The 13,456-nt window shown below is 39.9% G+C and overlaps 1 protein-coding gene across 7 annotated transcripts in view; it reads left to right on the forward strand.

Moving 5' to 3' along the window:
* The window catches only part of NCOA7 (nuclear receptor coactivator 7), a 147,210-nt gene that overhangs the window by 88,268 nt on the left and 45,486 nt on the right, over nucleotides 1–13,456 (forward strand). For all 7 annotated transcript variants that reach the window (XM_044757115.2, XM_070496674.1, XM_014858309.3 and 4 more), the window contains 4 exons: nucleotides 4,471–4,550; nucleotides 8,024–8,131; nucleotides 11,260–11,373; nucleotides 11,938–12,063. In XM_044757115.2, coding sequence (XP_044613050.1) covers nucleotides 4,471–4,550; nucleotides 8,024–8,131; nucleotides 11,260–11,373; nucleotides 11,938–12,063 — 428 coding nt within the window. The remainder of the gene's footprint in view (nucleotides 1–4,470; nucleotides 4,551–8,023; nucleotides 8,132–11,259; nucleotides 11,374–11,937; nucleotides 12,064–13,456) is intronic.

Genomic DNA, 13,456 nt, shown 5'->3' on the forward strand with positions numbered 1-13,456 from the left:
AACTACCACCTATTAGTGGAGTCATACAGAGTTCGTCTTTCTCTCTCTGGCTTATTTCACTCAACATAATACCCTCAAGGTCTATCCATGTTGTTGTGAATGGGACGACTTTGTCCTTTTTTATGGCTGAGTAGTATTCCATTGTATATATATATATATATATACCACATCTTTATCCAATCATCAGTTGCTGGACACTTAGGTTGGTTCCATGACTTGGCTATTGTGACTAATGCTCCGATGAACATAGGGGTGCATGGAACTTTTAGAATTGCTGATTTCAGGTTCTTAGGATAGATACCCAGTAGTGGGATGGCTGGGTTATAAGGTATTTCTATTCTTAACTTTTTGAGGACTCTCCATAGTGTTTTCCATAGTGGCTGCACCAGTTTGCATTCCCACTAGCAGTGTATGAGGGTTCCCTTTTCTCCACAGCCTCTCCAACATTTGTCACTCTTGGTTTTGGATATTTTTGCCATTCTAACAGGTGTAAGGTGGTATCTTAGTGTAGTTTTGATTTGCATTTCCCTGATGATTAGTGATGATGAGAGCCACTCTGTCTTTTGATTGGAGCATTTAGTCCATTTACATTTAAATAACTATTGATGAATATGAGCTTATTGCCATTTTGTTACTTTTTTTCTGGATGTTTTTGTAGTTCCTCTTTTCTGTTCCTTTCTTTTTCTCTTGTTCTCTTCCCTTGTGATTTGATGATGGTCTTTGGTGTATAGCTTTTTATAGTATCCTCATAATCCTTTCTCTTTATTTTTTGTGTTATTATAGGTTTTTGGTTTGTGGTTACCATGAGGTTCATATATAATAACCTATGTAAATAGCAATCTGTATTCAGTTAATGGTTTCTTAAGTTCAACGTCATACTAAAAGCCCTACACTTTTACTCTCCCCTCCGCTATGTTTCATGTTTTTGACATCATATATTGCCTTTTAATTTTGTGTGTCCCTTAACTTCTTATCATAAATATAGATGGTTTTAATGCTTTTGTTTTTTGACCTTCATGCTAGCTTTATAGTTGGTTGATCCACTTTACTATATACACTTTACTGTATATTTGCTTTACCAGTGATATTTTTTCTTTGATAATTTTCTTTTTCCTATTTGTGGCCTTTTCTTTTCCACTTAAATAAGTCCCTTTAACATTTTTCATAAGGCTGGTTTAGTGGTGATGAACTCCTTTAGTTTTTGCTTTTCTAGAGCACTCTCTCTCTCCTTTCATTCTGGATGATAAGCTTGCTGGGTAGAGTATTCTTGGTTGTAGGTTTTTTTCCTTTCAGCACTTTGAATATATCATGCCACTCCCTTCTTGCCCTTAAGGTTTCTATTGAAGTCAGCTGATAGCCTTATGGGTTTCCTTTGTATGTAACTTGTTGCTTTTCTCTTGTAGCTTTTAGGATTCTCTCTTTAATTCTTGATGTTTTAATTATAATGTGTCTTGGCGTGGGCCTCTCTGGGTTCATCTTGTTTGGTACTCTCCATGCTTCCTGTACCTGGATGTCTGTTTCCTTCCCCAGGTTAAGGAAGTTTTCAGCTATTATTTTTTCAAATAATTTCTCTGCCTCTTTCTCTCTTCTCCTTCTGGGACACCTATACTCTGGATGTTAGTAGGCCTGATGTTGTCCCAGAGACCCCTTAGACTGTCCTTGTTGTTTTTAATTCTTTTTTCTATTTAGCTTGGGTGATTTCCTCTACTCTGTCCAGATCTCTGATCTGTTCTGTGTCATGTACCCTGCTGTTGATTCCTCCTAGTGAATTTTTCATTTCCATTATTGTATTCTTCAGCTCTGATTGGTTCTTTTTTATATTTTCTAATTCTTTGTTGAAGTTCTCACTGTGTTCATCTATTTTTCGCCCCAGTTCAGTAAGTATCCTTATGACCACTAGTATGTACTCTTTCTCAGGTAGATTGTTTTTCTCTGTTTCATTTAGTCTTTTTTCTGAAGGTCTGTCCTTTTTTTTATTTGGAACATATTCCTTTGGATCCTCATTTTGCCTCCTTCTCTGTGCTTATTTCCAGGTATTACTTAGATCAGTTTTGTCTTCCAATCTTAGAGATTTGGCCTTATATAGGAGATGTCTTATGGGGCTCAGGAGCATGCTTACCTCTCATCACCCATGCCAAATGCTCCCGGGGTGTGCCCTGTGTGGGCTGTGTGTGCCCTGTGTGTGTGTGTGTTGTTGCAGGGCTGCTATTGCTGCAGGTATGCAAGTAGGCTGGGCTGGCCCCTAGGCTGGCTGATTGTGAAGCCCGGCTATGTCTGGCTGCTACTGGCTCATTATTGGGTTGGGCAAGCCTCCGGCATGGCTGGCTCCAAGGTCTGGTAGCACACAACTACTGCAGGTTTGCTGGTGAATGAGTCAGGTCCCTAATGTGCCTGATTATTAGGCCTGTGGGTACAAAATTGCTGCAGACCCCTGGTGTGACTTGCTGTACAGCCTGGCAGTGGCATTGCTCAGCTGCCTTGGGTGTGGTGGCACAGGGCAGACTGCCAGTGAGGCTAACTGCATGGCATGTGGCTGTTGTTAGCTTGCTGTTGGGTGGGGCAGGCCTCCAGCATGGACTGGCTATGCAGCCTGGTGGTGCACTGCTGCCTTCAGGTGCACTGATGTGTGGGGCAGGCCCTCGGTGCTGCGGCATTCAACTGTTTCAGGCACGTTGGTAGGCAGAGTAGATCCCTTTTGTGGCTGTTTGCTAGGCCCAGTGGTGCAAGTGTGCTACAGGTTCGCTGGTGGGTGGAGCCGGTCCCTAGGACAGGCTGCCTGTGCTGCCTGGCCGCGCTTGATTGCCTCTGGTGCTCTATTAGGCAGAACAGGCACCTGCACTAAAAGGCTAGAGGAAGAATTCCATTGGTACCTGCCAGCATCTGTGTCAGCATGGCTGAACAAGGTCACAATAATGGCTGCCACCAGTGTGTCAGTCACTGGGAAGTGAGCCCAGCCATCTCCTGCCTCTCTGGAATGTGCTCCGAGCTTAGTAAGTGAGTCTCTTACCAATGGACTGTGCACTTTTCTATCTGGTGTTCTTGTCCTGGTTTCTGGGTTGAGTGAGTCTTTGCATGGGCCCTTTAAGGGCAGGTTTTTCTTTCCCTGTAGTTATATAGTTTTCCTGGATATATTCCTGGCTGGTTTTCAAAGCCGGGTATTTGGGGATCTCATCTCTCTTGTAGCTGGATCTAAGGGCTGGCGTGCCTAATGTGGAGCTCAAATCCCCTGTATCTCCAGGAAGAGCTCCCTACCTTTGAGATCACTCCCAACTGTGAAGTGCTGTGACTAGGGTGTAATTTTTTTCCTCAGCAGGGCTGTATCTCTGCCTCTTGTACCCTTCTCTGTGTTGTCCCTTGTTATAGAGGTTCTTTTCATCCAGTTTCCAGATCTCTCTCAGAGGAAATTGTTCCACAGGTAGTTGTAGGTTTGTTGTGTCCGTGGGTGGAGGTGAGCTCTGGATCTTCCTACATCACCATGTTCTAAACTCTCTTTAATTTTCAATTTTCTGATCACATACAAGTTAGAGCATCTTTTCTTAGTTAAATCGATTTTATATTCTTTTTGTCACTTATATTTTTATCCATTGCAATATATCTCTCTAGTTTTTTTTTTTTTCTTTTTCTCCCCAAAGCCCCCAGGTACATAGTTGTGTGTTCTTATTTGTGGGTCCTTCTAGTTGTGGCATGTGGGATGCCGCCTCAGCATGGCTCGAGGAGCGGTGCCATGTCCGCACCCAGGATTCGAACTGACAAAACACTGGGCCGCCTGCAGTGGAGCACGCGAACTTAACCACTCGGCCATGGGGCCAGCCCCTGTCTCTCTAGTTTTTAATATTTGGCTTGATATATCAAGATGTATTTAACCATGATGAATAGGTTGAATCACCTGCAGCTGCCAAAGGTCGACCATTTTTGATCTATAAAATCTGTAGTTCAACTTAATATCTTGTTGGACATATAGGTCTTTCCAAGTTTTATTCTAAGTAGTGTTGTAATAACTATATGCTGTGACATGCAGCATTTTTCTCCTTTTAGATTTTTTCTTAGGACAGATTCCTAAATGAAGGCTGACTGAGTCAAAGAATGAAAATTCTTATGATTATTGTTACATTTTCACAAATCGCTTTCTAAAAGGGCTGTACTGATTTACCTTATGCATCATTTATATCATGACTGCACTAGTTTTACTCTTTCATCGTCATTATACATTATCATTTAAACTATTGTTTTTAATAACTGTAAAACATTACCTCACTGTTACTTGTACTGTTTGGTTATGGTTAACATTAATCCTTTATTCAAGTGTTCATTGACAAACAGTATGTTTTTGTGAATGTGGTCTATTTGTGCCGTTAGTATGTTTTTCTATTAGTGTCTTTTTTTTTAAGTCAGTTTGAAATCTAACTGTAGATTACCTATCCTCAATTCCTGAAAAAGAAATTATTCATTTACGTGCATTTTGTTCTTCAGATGACAATCAAAACAAAACACATGATAAAAAAGAGAAGAAAATGGTGGTTCAGAAGCCCCATGGTACTATGGAATACACTGTAAGTATAAACAGGATGGTATGAATGTTTGTTAATATTACTAGATTTACACAATGTTTCTCCCTGACACATCCTGCCCCTTAGCTGCGTTCCTCTTGTATACCTGTTAAATAAGGAAGCTTCTTAAGACCTGTTCTCGGTCATTTCTCTTTCCTTCGTATTTTGTCCCCAGACAAGCTCATATAAACCTGTGACTTGAATTATCTTTGACGTGCCAATGACTACCTATTTTAGGTCTATATCCCATACGTTGCTTTTGAATTTCAAAACCATAGATTTAGTTGCCTACTCAACATACGTACTTAGACCCCCACAATTGGTCCTTTTTCAAGAAGCAATGGCTCTATCATCCATACATTTCTACAAGCCAGAGCCTTATACTTGACGTCTTCCCATAACTCTCCATGTTCAGTCTTACCTGTGTGACCACTTGGTAAGTCTAGGCCACATCCCTTCATTTCACTCTCTCTAGAATCATGTTCCTTTACATCCTTTATCTAACTTTAACATTATAGATTCACTAGTGTGATTGTTATTTTAATGTTTATCTTGTACCTTAATTCACATATCCGTGGACAGAGAGTAGACCCCTTTTTGGTCACCATTGTATTTCTGGTGCCTTGCAGGCGGTCAACTCTGCATTGTTGGATCAATAGATGAATAGTGGTATGTATGTGTCCATTGCTGCACCTCCACACTGTGTGCCATTTGCTCATCTCTCACACTGCACATGAGCTCCTGGAGGCCAGGAGCTGTGTCTTTATCCTAGGCCTGGCAGAAAACAGCACTCAGTTATGGATCTGTTTTAATTCACTCTGAGATAGCTTTGTTGAGAAGTGTCCTCTGACTTCTAAGAAGAAATTAAATGCTATTGCCATTGCCTGGTCATGTTTTCATAATGTGTATTTATTTTATACTCATTATTTGTGTGCCATGCCAGCTCTGTGTAAGGCAAAATGCAAGAGCTGATCCCTCCCTGGCATTTCTTCTGGAATGTGAATCTTCTCCACGCCTCTGTAGAGATGTGTTGAAGAGCCCTGGCACAGGCTTTCATGCTCAGTGTTCTGTGAACATCTCTAGGTGTCTTTCTGTGGCTTATAGGCCTCGTCCTTTCCAGAAAGGCTTTGGGTGATTATATATCTCACATTACCACTGTTTACAATATGTTGTTGACCCCGTTACACGTATGCAGTGTCTTACCTCATTGCAGGCCCTCAGGAAGTGTCAGATTATTTATTATTAACAACATATTAATTCTAAAGCCACGTGTGTATCTAGCAGTGTGGTTCACACACCCATCTAAAGAAGTGAGAAGTGTTGTTTGCTAGGAGACACTTCACATAGGATATACTAAACAACGTGGTGAGAATAAAAATCAGCCCTCAAATTAATTACTATGAACTGGTGGTGAAGTTGGCAATGCAACTGTGTCCAACTGTTTGATTTATATGTTTTGGAGATTGGTTCTCTTTGGCAGGTTATTTTGTGTACTTGTCATTGGAAATAAAAGGTGATTCGTAACTTCATGTCTAGAGAACCATGCTGGTGCTTACCAGATTGTTTATGTGACTCCGGGGCTGCAGATGTTGAAGCACTCGGGCTTAGTTTTAAACATTGAATGATACCAGGATCCTTCCCAGCGTTTGTGGCTTCATTCTCTAAATATGTCATATCCTTAGGTGATAACTCTAGATTGTTAAAGTTTTTCTCCTTCTCTGAACCTCCTATATGCAATATCTTCTACAAGCTTTTTCATAAAAATATGAAGCAAATTTATTGATCGTTTGCCATGTAGTAAGTGTTATGAAGCAGAAATTACAATTATCTCGAGTTGATGGATGAAGAAACTGAGACACCAAGAAGTTAAGCAAATGACCCAAGGTCACACAGCTAGCGAGTGGCAGATCTGGAATTCAGATCCAACAGTCTGGCTTTAGAGTGTATTCTCAATCTGTGTCTTGTACTGACTCTAAACCCTGAAAACCCCTGAAATTGAATATGTTATATAAATATATAATATTGGAAAATATATATATTTGGAAACATTTTTTTCCAATTTTAGTAGAGATGGTTTTGCCCAGAGGTAGGGGCATATGTTATTAAATTTCAGTGATTTTTAGAAACATATGTATTTATGTCCTAACTTGTTCTAAAAAGGCTGTGAGGTGAGTATAGTGTAATTGTAACTGTGAAGTTGCTTGGCCTGACACAGCTCGCCTCTTTGGTGGGTTTCTGATGCTAAAGGCAGCGGTGAATTTCATTCTACATCTATCTTTTCATCAGTCCACAACCTCCTGCAGCCACCTCACATCTCCACCGAATTCAAGGCTCACCTGTGGAGCCGGTTCTGCTTATGGGGACAGCCACCCATCTTGACCCAGGGCTGTAGATGGGAACTTCTCAGTGACATTCACCGGATGGACCTCCCACTAACAGGTTCCATCCAGTGACCCTGGACAGGGAGTCTGTCCTGGTTATTGACCTGACCCCAGGAGCAGACTTCTTTTTGAGGGGAGCTTTTTGACTGTGAAGTTTCTCATCTTCTCAATGCCTCTTTATTCCTATTTCTTCTCTATCAGAGAAGGAGAGAAACATATACACCTGGAACATATATCACAAATTTTATAGATTTAGAGAAGAACTCTAATTTGTTTGACCACGAGAAATTGTCTTTTTCTTTTTTTTTTTGAGGAAAATTATCCCTGAGCTAACTGCTGCCAATCCTCCTCTTTTTGCTGAGGAAGACTGGCCCTGAGCTAACATCCGTGCCATCTTCCTCTACTTTACATGTGGGACGCCTACCACAGCATGGCTTTGCCAAGTGGTGCCATGTCCACACCCATGATCCAAACCAGTGAACCCTGGGCCACTGAAGCAGAACGTGTGAGCTTAACCACTGTGCCACTGGGCCAGCCCCGGAAATTGTCATTTTAATGACAGTGAACAATTTTGGTAGCTAATCTGAATTTCTTTCAGATTTCCCTGCCTTTCACCATATTCATTCGTCAAATATTTGAGTGCCTGCTCTGTGTCGGGCACCGTGGGGAAGATGACCATTAACAGGCCACCATTCAGGAGCCTATAGTGCAGTGAAGAGACAGGAAAATAGGCAGAAAAACGCAAAGAGAAAGTAGCCGCATTTTCCCTGTGGGTGGTACGCGTGTATGTTTTGTTTCTTGTCTTCTTACAGTTTTATGTTATGCCTCAGAGTCCTCTACTCTATACACCTAAGTTGCGCCAAAGTAAGTTTAGAAGTCTAATAGTGGACAGTGAAATTTGAAGGTAAGGGAGCCCAGAAATGAATAACACTTGAAACTTTTTTCCCTAAGAACTGAGAATGTATTCACTCTTTTTCATAATACATCTGGATATACGTATTACTTTTTTATTCACTCACATCACAAATAGCGTCTTTCAAAAGCTTTGTGGGGTTTTGCTTTGTGTATTAAGTCTCGTTTGTTTGATTGTTCTAGGCTGGAAGTCAGGACACCTTGAACTCTATAGCACTGAAGTTTAACATCACTCCCAATAAATTAGTGGAAATGAATAAACTTTTCACACATACTATTGTTCCAGGCCAGGTAATGATTTTCTTGTTGAGTATTCATTTTGCATTTATCTTTTATTGCCATTTTTAATGCCTCACTATTAGTGTTACAGAATTATCATCAATGGTAATGTTCATTGGGTTAGTCTTTCCTCTCCTTTAGATCCAAGAATTCTGAAAGCATCCTAGTACTTACGAACTGTTCAGAGATGAATGCTTTGCAAAGGGTTAACACAGTTTGCTTAACTATCATTAGTTTACATTGCATTTATTGGCTAGTTTATTGTGCTTTTAATATTTATGTTCTTGGCAAAAGGAGAAATTAGTATACTGCCAGTACCAGGTAACTGAGCAGAAATGTGCATTCAAACTTTTCAAAAATTAATAAATTTTCATCTCTAGGAAAATTAATAGTTGATTTCAATCTCTTTTTTGGGGGAATTCCTTATAAAATATTGCTGCATAATGTGTAACTGACCCATAGTAAAGAACCTAGGCATATATTTACTAACTCAAGGCTGAAGACTATAGTCACTGGAATTTAGTAAAATAATTTCAGGTGATTCCTTATTTTTTTACTATGTCCATAAACAAAATATTGGTACTAATTAAGTTCCAGTAGCCAACAGGAAGTATAAGGACTGTTTTAATATGCCTACTATAATGGTAGATATAATAGCAGAAATAGGAGCCGCGAAGCTTTGTTTCTGACTGGCCTTGTAGTAGCTGTTTGACCTGGACAGATCACTTCCTTTTTTGGATCTGAGTTTCCTAATCTCTGAAATTTGGGGTTGGGCTGCGTTATCCCAAATGTCCCTTCTAGCCTTCACTGTGCTGTCCAGCCCTCATATAACCCAGCTGTACTCACGATTTTGCTGGCAAAGGTAAGGAACCGAGAAGAGTGAAATTGATTGAGGGGCTTTCAAAAACTGTCGATGACCTTTTGCTGTCAAGAATTTTTAAATCTTCTATCTCGGTGCCTGGAGGGGTAGGTATCCCTCTCATCTCAGTAAATCAGATAAATTCAAGCCAGTTTATCTGCTGTGGTTCCAGAACATTTGAGACTCACCCTTTTAGAGACTGATTTGATGGTTACCTTGAGGTAGAGACTAAACTGGTCTCGCTGGGTGAGTAACCACATGTAGGAAGGGATTTTCAGAGGAAGTGACCTGGAAGTTTCTTGAACTGAAATCTTATTCTAGACTTTTTGTTGCTTCAAAAGACCAAAAACAATATCAGACAAACTTAAAAAGAAATAACTGAAGCATAAAAAATTTTTAGAAGATCCTGAGTTTGGCTGTTCGTTCTGAAACTTCTATCAAATTTGAGGACATATACCAAGAGTGTCCTTTTTCAAGTAGTTTATCTTGAGCACACTCAGAAGTTACCTTGCAGATACATGGCTTGAGATGTTTTATATTCATGGGGCACCTTGGCTACACATACATGGAAAAATTTCTAGGCTAAAATAATGACTGTTTTGTTTTACGAGGAAAAACTTTAGGACCTCAGATCCCCCATTTGCCATGTTTTGGAGCAGACCCAGAATGATTTTCTGAAGTCAAGAGGAAAACTTCACCCCTGCCCACAATCCAGGCTCACTTCCAGGCTGAGGGAGCACATGTTCTCATGTTCCGCACGTTCAGCTGTCACCTCTGTCTACAGTGCAATGAATTGTTAAAGCACAGGAATTACCCCTTTGATCTGGCATTTAGAACACATCAGACAATGGAATCTCAACCTGTGTTGCCTAACACTTGTCAAAAGCTCAGGTGCAAAAAAATGTTAATGGAGAATTGCTTGGAAAAAGTGCCAGCAATTCGTTCCTCTAGTATAGATCCACAAGACAAATAAGAGAGCTGTATATCAAGACCACATCATTTCCGCTCTTCGTAAATTGCTTTTACGCAACTCTAAACTTTGGCATTTCCCTTTGACCCACATTGAAGACGTTAGAAAGAACAGTCCTCTAAAACTGGTTATTATATTTACTGTCAATGTGTCATCAAGGACGAACAGTTCAATCTAGGACACTCCTTTTTTTTAAGAGATTTAATGGAGAATACTTGTACTTCAGAGAAACTGATTTGTTTTTATCTCATGGAAATTGCATTCTGCTAACTAATGATATCTATCCCTCTGCATTGGTTATTTGGAAACTCAGGGCCAGTTTTATGGGCCACCTCTCAACAAGTGTTTGGTAATTTTGGAGCATGTACTTTTAGTAGTAATCAATCCTCATCTTATTTCTCCTTGATGTTGTTTTTCCTACTTTTATCATAATATGTCTTTTGTTGTTCCCTCAAATTTTTTTCTGGAGTCAAGAGTGATTTAAATAACTCAAGTTAGAAGAGAGATGTGACTGGAAGATGGGAGAGCGTGAATAATAATATTGAACAGTTGTTATATGACTAGTTCTGAATTAAGTTTTATAACATTAGAGGTCATCATTTTAACACTGTATTGATATATGCCAAAATGTAGCATGTCCTATTAAAAGAATTTTGAGTGACAGGGTCGCAAGAACACTTTGGGAACCAATGTGTTTTGCAGAAGGAGACTATTTTGTACAATTCGGGGGATTTTTTTTTTTTTCAGATAACCCAGTGATGGAAGAGAAGGTATTGAGATTATTAATATTACCTTGTACAGTTTATTGTATAAGGACCTTACTCCGTTAACACTCAGAGCCTGCTTAGCCTTAGCGAGCCTGGATTTGTTCTGTTTCTTCCTGACACAGGTGTTATGTTTAGAAGCATTCCATACTACTTTCTCCTCTATTCCTTTGTATTGTTAGTGTCCTCCTCTGGAAGACTCTTCCCTTCCTATCCAAATCCTACCTAACGTTCAAGGTTTCATTTGGACCCATCTGTTTCACTTGGCCTGCCTGGAATACTCAGCCACCTTGCTCTTCCCTTTTGTGAGGTCCTGCAGTGTCTGCAGGTGTGTTATGTATCTTTTCCACTGCACACATTCATATGGCTGAGTATCATTTCATGGATTAGTCTAGAAGACCCCAAGTTGCAAATGAGTTCCATGAAAGCCAACTGGGTGTCAGTCATGCACCCAGCAAGATACTGTGCAGAGAGTAACCGCTGTAAACACTGCCTAGTGGTTTGCCTGATTCTTGGTACTCACCCAACTTTTCTTTCCTGTTCGCAGGTTCTTTTTGTCCCAGATGCCAACTTTCCTTCCGGTACCTTAAGATTATCCTCCTCCAGTCCTGGTGCTACTGTCTCTCCTTCATCATCAGATGCAGAATATGATAAACTGCCTGTATGTATGTCATTCACACCCTGAAGTTCATATTTATCAAAAATGTTTTTTGAGTTATAGAATTCTACATGTTATTTTCACAGGATTTCATCTGAAATTTTCCTCAAAGGGGTGGGGTTATTTGTCATTAGTTGAGAGAACGCAAGCTATCCAAAAGAAGCCTGTTCACTTTTAGGTCTCAAAGGCAGAAATGCATGCCTTGTTTACATAGAAGCGTGAAGTTAAACTCTCAATGAGACTGATAGTTTGTTTGTGCTAGTTTTACTCCTTTTTCTAAAGAACTTGAACCATGAGTCAAATATGAATTCTTTCATTTAGGTTATTTTCTAAAGACATTGATGAACCATTTTTATGGGTTCATACAAATGCACTTTTTTTTTTAAATGTTAGTTTAATTTGGATACTTACTGTTTGTGATAATTTTGAAGGACAAAGAACATTTGCCTTTTTAATGTTCAAGTTAAATAGAAACAACTACAGGGAACTTATGTAGCTTGATTTGTATAAATAATCTGTTTTGAAAAAGGGCTGCTATTTGATTTTGGAAATTTTTGCTTTCTAAAGGATGCTGACTTAGCAAGAAAGGCCTTAAAACCTATTGAAAGAGTCTTATCTTCCACTTCAGAAGAAGACGAGCCAGGAGTGGTAAAATTTTTGAAAATGAATTGTCGATACTTCACGGATGGAAAGGTATATGGCAATGAAATTGGTTTCCTTTTCTTGGACTCTATGGAAAACTCAACTAGGTTCTGAAGTACTGAAGGCAGGCTGCATTATGATGTCTTACCCATAGTTTCAGCGTAAGATTTCACTACTGTCCATTAGTTTTCCCCTTCTGGATCCTTGGCATGTTACTTACTGAGGGAATAGTGATCACTGAGTGGAAATGTGATTTTTTGTGACCTTGGACTTATCACTTTATCTTTCAGTTCTTAACCTACAAATTGTTAGGGAGACAGTATAGAATGTGTTTAACAGCAAATGCTGGAATCACACTCACTGCATTTAAGTTGACGTTTAAATTCCAACTCCACCACCCACTAGCTCTGAGACCATGGGCAAGGTATTTAAATTTCCTAAGCTTTCATTTCTTCATCTATAAAATAGGGACAATAATAAATTTAACCAATAGGGTGTGGTAATTAAAAGAGGATACATGTAAAGAGCTTATCACCTAACCTGGAAGAACCCTAAGCTCTCAATACGTTTGCTGTTGGAGATGCTGGTATGAGAAACGTCCACGATGTCATGTTTTTAGTGTTTTGGTGGTTGGTACTTTTTACAAAGAACGAATCTGACTTTTATTAAGTCTCTGAAAAAAGAGTTATGTTGATGTAAAGTGAATTCCTGCACTCATAGTAGAGACGTCACGCCAGGTTCAAATGGTAGGAAACAACAGTATTGATATGCACTTAAAACTTTGGCCACCAAGAATAAGTAACGCATGAAATGCAAAACTTTCTGCAAAGATGATCACTAAACTCATTAAGAGTACCAAGAGAAATTATTTACCTGCAGGGAGGCATCTGCATCCTGGTATCCCAGGTAGATCATATCCCTGTGGCCAACAAGGTCTATACTGTAAACTGACCAAACTTCAGACCTGCAGGTTCCCACCAAACAACTGCTTTTTGCTTTTAATTTCCATACTCAGCTATATTCACTTCTGACCGTGAAAACTCATATTCCTATTTGTGTCAAATTTTGTTGAATGTGGGCTTTCTAATCATTTTAGAGAAAAAGTGTAAGACTGTCCTTTGGCACCGTGACTCTAAGAGAGCCGCTCCCTTAGCACAGTACCGTGCACTTGTTGGACATGTGGTGTATACGTGCTGAGTGAACTGTAGAGCACCCAGTTCTCAATCAGGAAAGCACGTGGGACAGCCGCTCTCATTTTACAGACGGTGTCGGAGAATCTGAGACATACTTGTGTAACCCAAGATCCCACCACAATTGTACTGAGGCAGCAGCTCTGCCAGAACCAGGCTCGATTGATGGCCACGGCGAGACGAGTCCATCTCACCACACAGCACCCAGTGTTGCATTTCTTCAGCCTGCTTTTCCAGCCCTCATAGAGGGCATG

Source organism: Equus asinus, chromosome 24, assembly GCF_041296235.1.
Source record: "Equus asinus isolate D_3611 breed Donkey chromosome 24, EquAss-T2T_v2, whole genome shotgun sequence".
In the NCBI taxonomy this organism is placed as follows: domain Eukaryota; kingdom Metazoa; phylum Chordata; class Mammalia; order Perissodactyla; family Equidae; genus Equus; species Equus asinus.